Below are 17,785 nucleotides of genomic sequence, written 5' to 3'. Positions count from 1 at the left end.
CCAGACATACTCGGTCTTCTAGCAAATGGACTGTTGCTAAGGGAAATGATCATCTAAGCTACACTCATACAGTCTGTAAACCGGTTTGAGTTTCTCTGTAGTCACTGACTTGAGATGGGCAATAGTGAACAAGATCTTCAACTGTAATTTAGGGCCCGTGTTTTAACCTGGACTTCAAATAATAAATATACAATGTGAGACTGAAATAATTTTGGTACCAACTGATAAGGAGCCAAAATACCTTAGAATTTAATGCCCTTATATTTAGTTGCAGCAGAAATTGCACCTACTGAATTTTGTTAGGATCTTTAATATTGCTCATTTTGCTAATATTTACAAATTAATCAAACACACCATAGTAAAAGCTATCAGGCCTGGTTGAAAAATTATGCCACTGTTGTCGGTTCAGTTTCTGTTCTCAGATAATGGGAACTATTCCACTGCAGCACAGTGCTGTTCCACTGCTAATTGTCATGAATTAGTGAGCACAGTGCATGAGGAAGGGGCTTGACATCGGTTCAGTTGCCAAGAATGGACAGAATCCTTCTTTGCTGATTGAGCCACACTGTGATTCCTTTCTGCAAATGTATTTTTTTTTAAAGCAAATTAACTGAATAGTTTGTACAGTTTAGAAAGACAGTCATTTCCAAAACCAGAGCTACTGATGGAGTGTTGCAATGCTTAATCTGCAGTTAAGAGAACAGGAAACAACCTGCGTGTTTAAAATTGTCTCAAAAAATCCAGTTTAAGCACAAAAATTGGGATATTAAAGCCAAGTACAGGGGGATTATTGTGTGCTGCTCGACAGCAGCAGAGTTGCTTGAAAGCTGCTTCTCCAGTCTTGGACTAGATCTAAGATAGCCAGCTTCCCCTTTTGTCCCAGGGCAGTTGATAGTGAATTTTCTAGTTTGCAATTTATTTACCTGAAAATTTGTTCTCTACAGGTTTTGTGGTATAACACTTCTGTTATTAGATACAAGTGAATGAATGAAGCAACATAATGAGAAATAAAAGCAGAGCAATAGTACATATCAGCTAAAATGGTAATCTTTCAGGAATGTCAGTGCTTCCCACCTTTTTAAAAAAATTGTATCAAGTAGAAATAATATCCCTCAATTCTTCTGATTGTCTGTCCCTAATCAGTTGTGGAGAATGCATTAATGTTGTTCAGAGATATAAAGGTTGACATGGAATTTTATAATAACGCATTCCTTCCCTTATAGTTCCTTCAATCCAAGGACATGAGAGCAATTCACAAATCATTAGTTTAGCCTTGTAACAGCCATGCTATAAATCTGGCCCAGACACATACTGGTCACATTCTTAAATTTAAGTACGTAAATATTCCCATGTTCAGGAAGGACTAATTACTTTGTCATAGGGTTATCATTGTGCACTTACATCCATTGCTGGATTGGCACGAATAACATTTGCAGTAATGTCATGAAGATAATTGCTGAATGTCCTTGAGTTGATTGTGTAGAAAGGACTCTGATGCAAGCAGTGCTGTTACTTCTCTTACTGTAACTCTTGCTTGTTTGTTTAATTTGTTACACTTATTACAGTAACAGTTTTTAGTGTTCAGACTGCTTGCATTCTGGGACTCCCATAAGGTCCCAGATGATAGTACTCATTTAAAATCTTGGAAGATCAGTGTTCAGTTTAGCTGTGGTCAAAGAGTGAAGAAGCTGGTCAACTGAGAGGCTAAACCAGTTTAGAGTATAATAAAAATAAGTGATTTCTGATAAGGCACATCCAACTGATGTGAATGCAGTTCCCAGCTTACTTTTCCTCTCTGCCAAACACAAAAATCTTCTTGTAGCATTGGAGGTAAAAATCGTCTTCTCTGCCAAGATCCCTAAACACGACCCATGCTCAGACATCAGAACTGTGATGCTTCTTTTTCCAATGCAGGAAGCATGCAGCAATACATGGAAAAAAAACAGTGCTTCTTGCAACTATTTCAAGAAAGAAAAAAGATTAATTGCAAAAAAGGTTTTAATTTATGAGAATTTGAAAAAAACCCTGTGCAGCTTGAAAGTGTGTGTCATTATTTTAGTACATATAAAATTTATTTTCTTTTTTTAGTTCCTGAACCGTTTTTTGAAGGCACATTTCCAAGGATTCCTGCTGTTGAGTGTAAGATTTAAAGGATTAACTTCAGTAAATAATGATTCTTCAACAGCTAAAACAAAAGTAACAGAATTTTAGTTTGTTATCTATTAAAGTATCTTGTAATTTTGTTGGTTTTTTTTTTTTTTTTTTTTTTCATTTACCTCTTATTGCTGAAATTCTGCCCTCCTTATGAATTGTTTTGCTAAGTGTACACAAAGCACAGTTACCTAAGCTGCCACTCACAAGTATGTTTTCAGGAATGGAAGCAGTCTGAAATGATGGCAGCTTTTTTTATTTTAATATCCTGTAGCTCCCACTCCTTTTTAACAACATTTAGGACCTGAGTTTTTGCTTTAAGGATATTTCCTTGACTATGGCCAATAATAGAGTGGGAGAAGGTTCTCGCAAAATGCCAGCATCTCCTGAGCAGCCATACCAGTCGTCTTCCAGATACAAACATCTATCAGCTGAAACTGCTGGACTGTGCCATGGATGCCTGTATTAACCTTGAAGCCTGGGAACAAGCTTTGTCTTATGGCAGCAGGACACTTGGACCATACAGGTAAGAGCTGCAGCAGGTTCAGCTGTTTCTGGCTATGAGTGTGCACTGGGGAGTGTCTCATTACAGGGTAAGGTTGCTGACTAGATGCTGTTTAGTGGTTTGACTTCTTGCTGTAAATCTTGCTTTGCTTTCCAGATAAATGGATGAGGCAGAATTTCCATTCTGCTTGCATAGTCAGGCTAAGAGTAAATAAAATGATAATAGAAAGTATGATAACTGATTATCAACTCCTTGAGATGTTACCCCACCACTCTGATCGGAAGCTGACTTTCTGGTTCAGACCATGTTTTGTGAGGCTATCAGTATTTTATGCTGAGCTGTGTTAAGGCTGGATGGGTAGTGCTGGCTGAAATGTATTTTCTCACCGTGCTCTGTACAGAGAGTTTGCAGAAAAAAAAAAAAAAAGTTTAATCTTGTAAACTGAAATTTCAGCTCAAAGTGAAAAAGACACTCTGTTATTTTGATAACTTGTCAGTACTTGATCCTATACTGTGTGCTGGCAGAGTTTCTGAGTCCGATGGCCTTTCTTTGGAATTCAAGGATGCTGTAGAAGATTCTACTTCATGCAATAGATCTTGAAATTGATTGGAGCCTGGAGCTGTAACGCAGCTTTGGTCTTCTAGTGGAGATGAGCAGGTATTGCCTTCTCTAGTCTGTGTTTGCCCTGTTTTAAAAGGTCTGTTTTGAAAGTCTTTGGTTCTGAATATCTGGGTTGTTTATAACCTTGAGCTGGGTGTCTGGATATAGTGTCGTTCATACATGAATGTTCCTTTTGGGGAAGGTATTTGTTAGAGCATCCCTTTCTTCACTTGGGTTCTACTGCTCCATATACATCAATATATGCTGCTGTGAATATCAGCATTTCAGATTTTACAGATTCTGTAATCAAACCAGGCTGCCATCAGCACGCAGTATTTGCCTGAGGCAATTTCATCTGGAAACCTGTTACTGCATAAAATCCTGGGCAGCAGCTGAGAAACAATGCAGCATTTCAGAGCTTTCGCCATAATGTAGTTAGTGAGAAATCTGTGTGGTCTGTGCTAAACCAGTACTGCGGAGAAGTGATGTGTTTGTAGTCACTGTTACCTCTCGTACAGGTGAGCAGGAGTGCCAACAAGTTCTCGTGTTTCTTTGGGGTGAAGTTCACGTCACACATGCCCCATTTAGCCTTCTGAACAGGTGCATTACTGCAGCAGGACACATTTCCTGCTGGTCTTCTCCCTGTGCCAGCTCTGGCTGAGCAGAGCAGCCTCCCGTTTTCAGTGCTCTCTCTTGGGTTTTGTTTTATAACTCGTTAACTCGGTTCTTCACAACTGAACATTGAGGATTTTTTTACAGTGAGCAAAGATTACAGGGAGACCGAGAGCGATTGTACCAGATCATGTAACAAAGCTTTCTGTGTTTTGCTTACTGAATCATACTGCAGTTTTCATGCGGTTTAATGCAGGAGATTGGATATGAAGGAAAGGGTTTGACTTTGTTCAATTAGTATCTCTTAGGAAATGCCGTTTGCACGAGGTACTTGACCTTTTTATGTAACTTAAAGAACTCATCCTTATTCTCCCTTCATCCAGAAGCTTATTTAAGAGTGATTTTCACTTGTATTTTTTATATATATATACCTTAAAGTCATCACGATAAGCTCTGACACACCTGAAACAAAATCCTCAGTTTCTCATTACAACAAATTGCACCCTAAGCAGCAGGAGAGCAAATCCTAGGAAATCTTTTGGGATGCATTGAATTTTTCCTGTTGAATCAATCTACTGCTTGGCTGCTCCTGCACTTCCATTATAGCTATCTATTTTCCTTTCCTCAGCTCTGGAAAACATATTCATGGTTCTCTCCACAGGGAATCACCTGAGATTTCTAGCAGTCCATATAAATAGGAAATCATTGTTAGAACCTTAAAGGCTCAGGAGAATTGGTCTAAAACAATTTTAATTTCTGGTAATCTGTTTATTGTGCATTTTCCATTTCTTTAGCAGCAGGATTAATTTTCAGTGCTGTGTGATGCACTGAATTGCAATACATGTTTTTATTTTGCTAGTCTCTGACCTTTTATGAATCATCACTTCATGCAACTGGTGGCTAAATGGATGGCTGAACTGCATAAAACTGATTTGTCACAGTGAATACCAACCCCTGAGTTTTAGGTAGCGTCAATGACATTTGCCAAGGAGCATTGTTCAAGACTTCTCAAATATTTTTAGAACTTCCAAAGGAAGGGAGAATGGTTGCTCTCAAAATGAAAAGATGCCTCCTCTTCTTGTGCTGAACTGTAACTGTCCATTGTTTGTTACAAGATGTACTTTCACTGAATAGCCTAAGCCAAGTGTATCTACACTGCTTTTCTTGTAAATGTCACAGTAATTGCTGTCTGTCTAAGAGCCTTAACAAAAACTGAGGCATTTGTGTAAGTAAAAGCTGCCCCACATCAGAGTCAGCACTCAGCAGCTTGTAAAAATAAACTTCCTTTCAAAAATCCTCTGAACACAGAATAACAGGAGTATCAGCAAGAGGTGTTGCATGGGTTTGTCATGTCTCAGCACATTTGCACTCTGGGCTGAGTGCTGCTCATGAAGGCCCTGCTTCAGAGATACTGCCCTCATCACACTTTTCCTACCTCTGGGGAAGGAGCCTGGTGTTTGATCCTCTGATTGCAGAGAAGGCACATGTGTTCTGGGCATTTGGCTTGGGGTTTTTATTGCTTTTCTCTTCCCTTTGCATCAAGTACTCAGTGTTTGCACTGGAAACAGTGGCAGTATGTATCTGTTATAAAACTCTGCTAGATGTCCTCAGCTGTTGTAGTATGTGAACCAGAGACAGAAGAAATGTCTAGGTGACACTGTGGGGCTTTTTTGTTTAGAAAACAGAGCAGATGAGATGAAGCTTTGCTGCTTCTCTGGGCACTTGTGGCATCAGGTCTGGTGAGATTCTGATGCACCTCTGTTTCCCTTCATGCTTCCACCTCTCCATTCTCCCTCTGCTGAATCAGCAGCAATGCAGGGCTTGTGCTGATGTGGCTGTTTTGATTCATGGCAGGAGGAAGTTGGGGAGATGCGAGCATCATAGTAGGTGTGCATCATTTGTCTGCTTTTCTCACTTCTACTATGCTCCATCCCTTCCAGCATCATTCTACAGTATTCCCTTATCTGACCTTTTTTCAGTGATTGACGTGTTTCAGGAAACAGGGAAAGCAGTCCCAATCAGCAGAAATTCAGATTATTTTGCAAAGGGCTGTGACCAGGATATGCTTACTGCAGACTATTTTGTACTTCCCAGAACGACTACTGTAATATGGCAGGTCACAACAGGGTTCAGGATATATTTAAGAACATAGTTGATTTCTCATTGTGTGAATGAAGTGTCAGTCAGGAATTTTTGATTTAGAATTTTATTTCAGTAGATATGATGGACAATAGTTTCTAAATCTATGAACTTCTACCAGAAGGCAGATTAAAAATTAATGGTTGCTATAGTAACTTTTCCATGAGTCATGATTTTGTAATAAAAAAAAAGCCAAAAGTAGGTATAGAACCTAATATTCTACGAAGAGGCTCTCAACCTCTTTTTAATTCTTCAAATGCAGTGCAATAATGAACCTGATTTTTGTTGTCTAAATTCCCCCTTTTTAAAAATCCCTGATCTTACAGGTCTGTTTTCTAATAGACACATCCAAGTTTATCTGTGGTATGTAATTCATTTACTGAGTTGAGAGGACTCTTAAGTACTGGTTAGTCTGAGGCACTTTTCTTGAATTTACATGTATGTTGAATGTTGGGGTACCTAGAAAAAAAAAAACGTACAGACACACGTACTCAAATGAGCTGCAGTGATACATGGAACCACTGGGGGATGCTGATGCTTAAGGGTTAAGGTCTAGACTCAGCACCAATTGGCTCCTTGGTTATGGGAGATCCCCTAGGGACTAGTGTATGGCTGGCAGATATCTGAACCTATAGATAGGAGTCATTCAGTGACCAAAGTTCAGTGTCTTAATCATAAAAGATCAGTAGTAAAATACCTCTTACCTGTGGGGTTACCTGAGAGGGAGACGAAAATGTGAAGGTGGAGAAACGATTTAGAGAAAAAATAGAACAAAGAACAGAAAGAACAACAGCTAGTCCTGCTTTCTTTTGAACAGTTTTAGAAAGTGGTGTTTGTCTCTGAAAATCAGAGAAGTATGTGTGGGAAGAAAAGACAACTGCAAGACATGAAAAACTACAGCTTATGGAATCGTCAGAATAGATGAGGTGGCCTTACTTTGTGATGTCTAAAAACAACCATGAATTGATTTGTGGTTCATCAGTGGTTCCATTGTTTTGTCATCTAGAGATACTAAAAGGCCAAGTAATCATAAAGAATTTGAGTAAGAAGGAATGAAGTACATTTACAAAATATTTGTGCAAAGGTGTAAAGCTGGGGGCACCACAGCCCCATAAGGAGCTATTAAGAGAAACCAAATGATGAGCACCATGCATTTCCCTTCAAGGTAGGGAAATGAACAGAGGAAAGAGAGATCTTGGTAGTGACAAATTGCTAAAGCTGGAGAGATGGTGAGCAGCACTGGGAGTACTTCTCCACTTTCCTTTCCTTCCAGGTTATTGATAGCAGACCACGGATTATGGAGATAGTGTTTGGTGGGTTATACAACATTAGTTGGCAGTATTAGCATAAATCAGTGGAAGCCAAACTATCTTTAAAAGCTCAAGAAGCAATTAGGTATCCTCAGGAGAGACCATTGTGAGTTACTTTCGTAGTCTAAAAAACATTCTTCACCTTAGTGACCGTTTCTTTATACTTTCTTATACATCTTCATTGAATCATGTCAGAATCATTAAGGTTGGAAAAGGCTTCTAAGATCATCCAGTCCAATTATCACTGCTGCAAAGTTTTCCAACTGATGGCCAGCTAGTAGTTCTATATATGCATACTGATCATCTTTAGCTTCTAGATTCACTTTTAGTTGCTAGTTTCACCTTTCACTTACACAAATATGAAGTGTCTCCTAGTGTAACTTAAGCCTCCCAAATGCACAGCGCAATATATATTGCCATCTTACATAAATTTCCAAAACCATAGAGTATATATGAACATTTACATCATGTGTATGATCATTGTCTTTGTTCCTATTTTAAACCCTAAAAAAGGAGGTAACGAAGGGTTCACAGTAAAATTTAATGTTGCATATTTGATATTTGGACTTTACCTTTGGGGTGATCTACATAATTCCTCCAAATGACAATGTTTTTGCAGCTATGTTTGCTCAGTTTCTGGCATTTTATACCTATATAAGAGATAAATAGGGAGCATGCTTGTCCCTGGTCAACATCTTTCGAGATCCCTTAAGAGACTTCAGCCACTCACTCCTACCCTTTCTTCCTCCCAACTTCCTCCCCATCAGAGCTTTCATCCCCTCCAATCCCAATAGCCTTCTCCAAAAATGAAAGAAATGTTTTATGTCTGAGGTCTGGTGCCTAAGCTATCTATGTCTCAATCAACTCATTTCCTTCTTAGGAAATGGATTTTCTGGTTTGCTGCTTGCTTGATATCTGCACAGCGCCACCACCCTTATGCTTTGATTCTTTTCTAGCTGTCTTGTATCCTTCTATTACAACCATTTGTTTTCCCCAAAGTGAAAATAAGGTACATAAACTTAACTGACTTCTGCAAACACAAGTTCCAGTTAGTGCTTTGCTGTCTACTTTTCTCTGTTTTCACATATGTGCGTGATTTAACATTTCTTTGCTATTCTCTCCAGTCATACAATCTATTTTTCCAGATATAATTTATGTATTTTTAGGCTGTCCAATATACTATATCACACATAAGATATACAGCAACATTCCTGCTAATTCATATAATCATAGAATCATTAGGGTTGGAAAGATCACTAAGATCATCTAGTCCAACCATCAACCCATCTCTTTGCTCCCTAGTATGTTTAACTTTTCTAATCAGGTAGTCTGACTAAGAGCATTTCCTAAACAGCTTCATTGCTACAAGTTGTTCCTAACAGTGCTCAGCCAGTAGCTCTATATACACATACTGATCCTTTCAGTTTATGATTCTGGTTTCTGTTTTAGTTTCTTGTTTCACCTTTCATTTGCACAAGAGTTATGTGAACCTGGATGTTACTAGCAGTGATCTCCTACTGAGGTTAGTGAATCACAGAGATTTCCAGTTTCATTTTTCTCTAACTCAAGTGTTTTTCTTCATCTCCTACCTGGCATTTCCGAAGTGTTTTGAGACATTTATTGAAAGAACTGTGTTCTTTTCCAATGACAACTTCATCTGTGGAGATTTTCTTTTGGCGCTACTCAATCGCTTTCAGATGAAGAATTCTGCCTCCCAGAACTGAAAGATTCAGATTGCTTTTGTAGCCCTTAAGTGGGAATGCTTGATATCTTTGTCTTGTAATCAGAACATTCCCCTCCCCTTTCCCCCCCCCCCTTTTTTTTTTGTACTTGCAGTATAATTTATGTGGTCCTTCCTTGAACTCCTTTCATTAGACTGCTTGCTGCTACACAAGTAAAGTAAACAGGTGGCAAAAGTAAATGTGAATATTAGACATTGTAAAAGCACTGAGCGGGTACAAATGTCTACTATACTGACCTACAAATGCACGAGCAGGTGTTACAAGGAATCTGATTGCTGTGAGAAAAATGCAGCTTATTTTTTCACCTGAAACAATTTGGAGAAAGCTGTTTGGGAATTCACAATGTCTGTGTGAACTTTGGCAAGAGGAAAAGGGGAAGCTGATAGCATACAGATTCTAAGCAAAGGTTTGGTTAGAACCTGAGCTGGAGTAGGATTGGGAAGGGAGCAATTAAGAGGTAAAAATATATATGCATAGGACACGTGTAGTTTTGGAATGCTTTAACAGTAGCTGAGTGTTATTTTGAAACTCATGGTGAAAAGTGAAAACAAAGATAAACTTACAATACTATCTTTGATTAAAAAGTTAAAAGAGAGAGGGCACACAGAAAAGGGCAGTAGAGAAATTACAAGGAACAAAGCATTCTCTAGGGAGAAAATTAGGAAGAATCAGTGACTAATCTTCTCCTTACTGCTCTGCACATCTAAAACCTGGATTATGCAATTTAGAGTGAAAGAGATGACAGTGATATGACGTGACCTTATGGTTACTTGCAAAACTCTTTTGTATGTATTCCCTTGATTGCCACTAAAGCTGCTGCTTTCTTCCTTTCCTCTTCATCTTTTGTACAGAAAAATGTATTTGCTTTTGGCTGGAATCCCCAACAATGCTAGTATCTAACCCTGAGATGTCTGCTGAGCAATAGATTATCAATTCCAGGTTAAACAGATGATTTGGTGATTCACTTCTCCCAGCTTCCTCTTTCCAACCTCCTCCTGCAGGTGCCCTACTCTTCCCTTGAGTATCCTGGGAGCTCTTCTCTCAGATTCAGTTCATCATTTCATTATCATGCAAGACACAGAAGCCTGAGCCACCTTCAGTGGTGTGACTTTGAAAACGAAAGTAAGACATAAGAAATGGAAAGCAAATGACTGTTGGTAGAAAGCTGAACTAAGACAGTAACTAATTGTAAATGTTGGAAGGATAACAAAGGACGTAGCACTGCTAAGAAAAAAGGCTTCAAGAAATAGAAATTAGGTTGCCCAAAGGATCATCTGAACTGTCAAAAGTGAGAGGAAAATAAATATATCAGCGAGTGAAAAATCACCTTGAGAAAACTATGCAAGTTTACTAGAGAATAGTGAAAAAATATTTTATGAACAAAGATCATCTTGAAGGAAAATTGAGGAATGCTCAGCAAGCTTGACCAATAAAGGGAGAAAGGGAAGAGTACAGGCAACCAAAGCATAATTAGAAGAAGCATATAAATATCAAAATTTGAGAGGAAAACCCTTCCTTTTAACATCTCCCATAATCACATAAGATAACAGAGAGGATGGATAAAATGGATATTGCCGTGTTTGCTAATAGTTTCCTTAGGAGGAAAATCAGCTTTCTTCAGCAGTACCATATGCTCTTGGATCATATGGTTGATGGACTGCCAGAAGTGAAGATTCTGGAATCAAAGTGTGTTCATTACAACCTCGTCATGAATACATTTCCATATTAATTCAGGTATGTTGAATAATGGGCACCAAGGATTTAATGTGCTTTTAGAGCTGGTCAGCATTTCAGAAGTCTTTTTAAAACAGGGAAAAGTGACAGCCAATAAGTAGAAGCATTCTAAACCAGCTTTTCTACATGATTAATTGTTGATAAACTAGAAAAGAGGAAAAGAAAATATTTTCATATGGCAGTGTTTTTGGAAGACTTGGAAAAATTTAATTAGAACCTACATTGCTACAATACAAAAGGCTTGGTATATACAGTCATAAATAGTGAAAACATTTAGGAGATTAATTTTATTGTCATAGAGGGAATTTGCAAGATTTACCATAGAGTTTTCTGGGAAACTTTACTTTAGACAGTGGCTCAAAATACACGTTTTAAAAATGTTTATGTAGATACAGCTGGAGGTCTTGCTTGGAAAATTGTTGTACATTGTACTGCCTGAGGTGTTCTGAAGCACAGGCGTTTTGTCTGATTGAACACAGCATAACTTCTCAAATCTTTCAAAGTTCATACAAAATAAGATATGGTAAGGAGATGTTTTTCTAGTTAGTTATTTGCTCTCATGACAATAGCTATAGATAGCCTATCTTAAACATTTGTCTCAGTATTGTGCCGGTGTAAGCCTGTTTATTTTTCAAGATATTTCAAAACATGTAACCAAGTTGGGTAATATTACCTCTACCAATTCAGCATCTCAAAATTTTGAGATGTAAAGCAGGTTTACGTGCTTGCAGTGAGATAACATCCTGAATGCGTAGTCAAGCTTTATCTGCCGCTACCCATCTGGAGTTAGTTCATCTGTGTATTGTCTTACTGTCATGTTGCAGTGCAGGTGAGCTCTACCAATACTTAATATTTATCAAGAGATGCTATCAAATTGTGCAGGGTTTCTTATGCCAGTGGAATGAAGGGGTATGTGTGTGTTTAAAAAAAAAATAAAAAATCCAATAACAGAGCACCAGTGTTAAGCTGTGAAACAAATAAAAATACATTGATTCTCAGTAAAAATAGTTAACTTTTCTAAGTACTCCGTTTCAACCCATTGTGCTCTGAGAGCAGCATTGTCCCAGGGTAAATATATCTTTTGATACCTTGAAGGGAATACGAAAGTACAGTGGTTATACACCTGGGCTGTTTTAAACTGTGCCCATCCGTGAGAAAGCAACTCCATATATTTCAGTGGAGCATGACTCTTCCCCTCCTGTTTGCAGTGACAAGGACTGTCACTGTGCCTGAACATTCTGAAAACATGAGGGACAGATTATCTAATGCATCTAGTGATGCTGGTGGGGAACTGCAGCAAACTGTGCTCAGATCCTGCTAAATTAAATGATGAATCTGTGACATCAAATTTGCTGATGAACAAAAAGGACAAAGATCCATAGAAATCTGTGTTTGTTTGTAGACCCTTATTTAACAGATCTCAGCAGTATACAGTTCAGTGGCATAAGACCTTTGCTATTAGTAGTAATGGTGTGTTGTACATCGCAGGGCAGGGCTTGTCTTGGAAGAGAATCAAGCACTATTTTTTCTTCTGTTCCACGTATTTCATAAGTCAGAACTGGGTTTAATATTTGCGAGATTTCAAGCAGATGAAAAACCATCTGAATGTGGAAGAAAATTTACTTAAAATTTTTATTGATACTCATTGTGAATCTTTCTTTTTTTCCCCCCTACATTTAAAATAAAACATGGTCAGGTTCTTGGCTGTTCTGATCTGATCTAACTTGTTCTACACCAGGTAAAGATGTAGAGGATTTTGCGTGAAATTCTGCCTTTCTCCCAGACACAGATCCGGGTACTCAGAATGTGCATTCATGTTTGCATATACTCCTTCCATATGTCAGTTTTCCGTACTGTTGTTACTACCTAGCTAGGTAAATTCACAGGATTGCTGATGACTTTAGCAAGATTAGTGGTATTTTACTTCAATTTTATTGGTGTCGATTTTTATATCTGCTTGTTTTCACAGCAGTTTTTATCAAAAACTCTTTGTAATGGTTTACTTCAAACAAATGTATGTGCACTTAAGCTATGCAGTGTGCATTCTAGCAAAAGCCTTTGACAACTTCAGAATGTGTCTCAGGTGGCTCATCCCTAGCTGACAGGGCTACCTTTTGGCAAATTTCTGCTTGTTTTTGTTTAACTGAGGTTTATAGAAGTGATCTGATTTGCAGGGTCCTTGGCAGTGCTACAGAGAAATACCTTAGACTGTTTCTGAAACAAAGTTAGCGCACTGTATTTAATACAATAACAGTTCCCCAACTTGTGATTAAGTGCTTAGTGAGTTCCATTTCCTTATAAGAACATGTGTAAGAACCCAAGAATGTATGCCACAAGTGAACTAAGCATTAATCTATCAGCGGCTTAAGTGTGTTTGGGATAGTGCAATGGAAATATGCAGTATAATGACATGGTGTTGTTCTCTGGGAAGCATTTAAGAGCAGATGGAACCTGTAAAATAGACTGATTCATGAAAGTGTACAGCTCCTATCAGATTTGTTGGATGCTTCCTTGATTTAACCTAAATAAACACAGTTCCCATATGCTTGCGTTATCAGTAAGGTGCCTGTAGCTGCATATAGAATCATAGAATCATAGAATCACAAGGTTTGGAAACGATCTGTAAGATCATCTAGTCCAACCATCTTCTCATTACCATTGCTATTACAAAGTAAACCAGATCTCACAGCTCCTCATCCAGATGCCTCATGAACACTGCCAGGGATGGCGACTCCACCATCTCCCTGGGCAGCCATTCCAGTGCCTGAGAGAAAAATTTTTTCCTCATGTCTAGCCTAAACCTCCTCTGATATAATTTGCCGCCATTTCCCCATGTTCTGCTTGTTACCTGGGAGAAGTGGCCAAACCCCTCTTCACCACAACCTCCCTTCAGGAAGTTGTAGAGTACATTGAGGTACCCAGTATTAATGGATGCACAGAAATTCATCAGGGAGGGAGTTTTACTGAAAAGGCATTTTTATTTCCTAGAAGTGAGATGGGTAAACAGTATGGTATCTTTGTGAAATTATCCAGACAAATTGAAAAAAACATTAAGGGTTCTACAATAGCATAAAGGAAAAAGATGCTAGAATCTCACTCCAGCTTAATGAAAAATTAACTCTATAGCAGGCATCTCTTAAAATTCTAGCATTCATTAGCATCTCTAAAAATGAGGTAGGACTCTACAGAGATGACCATACAAGTCTTCAGCATTTAATAGAAAAAGATTAAGCATCCTTCCAATCTGCTGAAGCACACTAAAATTCTGCAGACACTGGATATAGCTGCAAATGTGCATGTGTATAAAACGTAACATTTTTGTCCCTAAAGGACACTTTCTGAGCAACATCTCTTGCTAATCCAAAGAAATAACGAGCATCATATCAAGATCAGGGAAGACCCCTATATTTGTACTAAGCACTACCAAAGTCACCAAGTTATGAATTTTGAGTTACATGCCGTTGTTGTCGTTGCAGTTTCAGTATTGGTGTACCAAAATCTGAACCAAGTTGAACCTTGGGGTGGAATTTGCATAAAGCCTGCATTGATGTTTATCCCTCTATTTTATAATGAACTGAATCAATATATTAACTGAATTAAAAAAAAAGATTAGATTTTCAAATTCTTAATCTTGTTTGTTTGGAAGCTATCAAATCAATATGTCTCCAAGACAAATGAACAATTAAAAAAAATTGTGGATTTCTGAAGTCTGTGTAGCATAGTATTCCTGTACCCGTAACATAGATCTTCCTTCAGCTGATTTCAAGAACTTTGCATGTGGTGAGTGGAGTAAGAAATAATATAAAAATATGTCCCTGGAAATAGAATTTTACTCATGTGAATTGTATACGCTATAGCCTTTAATTGTCTTTAGAACTAGGTTTTATGTATAATTGAGAGTATAGTATCTAATTCTGATCATGCTAGTTTGTGTGTGTTTGTAGAGTGACACATCAGCATGCTTCTGAAAGGCTCAAAAATGCCATCTATCTTTAAACATAAGTGAATCTTCACTATGCAAAAACTGTATAGATGTAACAAATAACAAATACCAACAACTATGCCCCGAGTTCTCCATTTTTCCCAACGATCTGTTCATTCTGAAGCCTATGTTTCTCTTAGAAATGATTTCATCAGAGTTTAACATCTACATTTTACAATGGTACTCCATGATTTTACATCTCAGTGAATGCTTTAGATTAACAGAAGTTGCAGTGTCAGTGGGAAACATTTGTTTTTCCTTCTGCTTTGTGCTACAGAACTGCTGTTGATTTTGTTCCTTTATTTTGTTTCATTTTTAATGTCTTTTTTTTTTAATGTCATTTTAATGTGGAGTAGAAAAATAACTATGATAAAACTAATGGGGAAATTTTAATAGTAACAAAAATCTTGAATCCTGTCTTCAGACAATTTTTTTTCCAAGCAACATGAACATAAGGAGAAAAAGAGTCCTTGCATACACTGGAGTCCTTACTGCACTTTTTGGACAGAGTTGAAAGAATTTGTCAAGTCTGTATTCCTTTATATGTCAAAGTAAATACACTCTGGTTTATGTGTTTGGAAAAAATCAAAGTCATGAGGAAGAATCTTTGGCACTGGTGTATTCATTGATAAAATTCTCTTGGCTTCATTAGAGCTAGAGTTTGATCTGTTTGGTTGGTCTTAGATCAGTCAACTGGAGAGTTTGTGGATGAGTCATATGGAAGTTCCCCCATTATCTTCAGAACTGTCAAGTCTCATAAAGTGGATAGAAAACTCATTCATCTAACTTCCTCTTCATGCTCTCTATCTCTGGTGCAGTGGCTATTGCTTGTCTCCAACTCCATGGATGTCACATTCAACAGTCAGAATCCTGGGAAAAGTTAGCTGAAAGAATTTGTTGCTAGATTATGCACTGTACAGCAATAATGCAGTGATAGACCCTCTCTTCTCATGCTCCTGAAAGCACAATCACACACTTGTATCTATATCATCTGTTGCGTGATTCTAGTGTCTGTGGATTCTGTAGTGTTTCTCTGATTTTTTTTAAGGCTAAGAATGCTTACATAAAATCAAGACCTGGTTCTCTTTCATGATTCTCTTTCATAACTTTTAAATTAGCAAACTTCTCTGGAAGTGAGATTGTTGTGGATCTGACTTTTGTTCACTGTATAGGTTTTTGTTATAATATGTTGACACTTTCTAATTCTGCCTGAGTTCCGTGAAGCATCATCTGCTATTTAATTTTAGTGTGTCCATGTTTTGCAATTTTACTTTGTTCTCAATAGTTGAAAAGAACCACTTTTCACAGTTTTGTAGAGATTACAGATTATTTTATCATGTAACCCAGGCAAAGCTAGGATTTAGAATGCGAAGATAAGATTTCATGGGGCATCAGTATTTTTCACTGTATTACACGCTCTTCTCTTCTGTTAACTAAAAGGGTTTTTGATAAAGAAAAATGCATTATCAAATCTGTTTTATTTATCTCGTTAAGTTAGTAACCATGAAGAAAATACTAAGAAAGAGCTCAGGGAAATAAAAAGAAAACTTACAATAAACAATTTTGAAACTGCCTGACTATATTAAAGAGCATATTGTGCAGTATAGGAGTTTATCCTAGGTTTTGGACTTTACTGAAATGGCTGTTTTAATTAAATGATCTGTATATACTTGAGTAACGTTTTTCAGAAACTTTTTTACAGGGAGATTAAATGTGGCTAAAACTATCATAAAGTTGTGTGTCAAAATTGGTTAAGAATGGTTCTTATGTGACTGTTGCCTTCTTCTTCACTGTTTCCTAGCTTTTAGCTTTCACTGACTTTAGTGCAGTGACTATTGCTTTCAAAGTATTTTAAAAGAGAAGCTGAAGAGATGCTGGTGGATCAGAGAGACTAGAGTTAATGATGGCATCTAACATTGTGATAGAAAAGTGAAGTGTGTGTATAGTCTAAGTATAGGTCTAAATAGTGAAAATAAATCCTACCTCTAGCTGACACTGGGCAATGGATTTGGTAATGAAAGGGTTGAGAATGGCTCATCACAGTCTGAAGAAGCAAGACTTGATTTATGTACTACTTTGTTTTTAATAGCTGCCACCATTGTTCCTTCTCTAGTGTGAAAATATCACTGATATTTTGTACATGATCTATCTTCTGTATCACTCTGTGTTGCCCTGTTTCATTCCTGACACTTTACGCGTGCCCTTTGGCCAAGCTATCACTGACCTTCAACTCTCCACTGATATAAATCATACCACAACCACAGTCACATGATACCTATATAAGATGTACTTAGTCCTTTAAGTGTCTAATAAGAATAGTACCTTATCTTGGGAAAAAAAATATATATATAGACATCATAGAATGTTGTCTGGTTTATTCTCTTGAAGACAGCTTGCTAACAACTGTCCCTCAGGAGATCTGTTTTTCTTCTTTACATTTAAATGTTTGCCTTTTGTAAGCAACAGATTTCCCTGAAGTGCTATCCATAAATGTACAAGCATATAGAAAAGTTGGCTTCAGGCATATGCAGTGCACATATTGCAACTTGCTGTCTGTGGTCTCTTCAAATCACAGGGTATCAGAGTTCAGAGCTTAGGGTAGCCCACTGCGTTCTTCATAGCCTATCATTGCTACACACAGCAGTCTTTCTTACTAGCTGTAGGCAATACCAGGACAGGTTCTGCCCATAGAAGCTTAGGGCAGTGGCCTGCCGGCTCTAAAGGAAAAGTATCACCAACATGCTCTAAAAATTCAGATGTGCTTAGCAGACTCACTCTCTGAGCAAATTCCTATAGAAAATGAGCTTTATTCTGCTTTACTACATGTTGACGTCACTATAGAATAACTCCAGTGACTTGTTATGAGTTCATCATTTGTACATTCATAGCTCTAAAGAGCTCTAGGCACAAATGTTATGCAGGTCTTTCCCTGGCCTCTGGAACTAAGGGAGCTATTTTTCCATTAGACTTTTGTTTCTGACTGACTTTTTATGCTGATTGACTGAAGGAT

General features: G+C 37.7%; 1 protein-coding gene across 1 annotated transcript in view; it reads left to right on the top strand.

Annotated features, from left to right (window-relative positions):
• The window catches only part of SMYD3 (SET and MYND domain containing 3), a 359,693-nt gene that overhangs the window by 314,494 nt on the left and 27,414 nt on the right, over window positions 1-17,785 (top strand). Inside the window, exon 10 of the mRNA XM_042817530.1 lies at window positions 2,503-2,677. Coding sequence (XP_042673464.1) covers window positions 2,503-2,677 — 175 coding nt within the window. The remainder of the gene's footprint in view (window positions 1-2,502; window positions 2,678-17,785) is intronic.

This window comes from Centrocercus urophasianus, unplaced genomic scaffold, assembly GCF_019232065.1.
Source record: "Centrocercus urophasianus isolate 14NV4802_14NV808 unplaced genomic scaffold, USGS_Curo_1.0 seq_10, whole genome shotgun sequence".
Taxonomy (NCBI): domain Eukaryota; kingdom Metazoa; phylum Chordata; class Aves; order Galliformes; family Phasianidae; genus Centrocercus; species Centrocercus urophasianus.
Note: the sequence above shows the minus strand (reverse complement) of the source record. Positions and strands in the feature narration are given on the sequence as shown.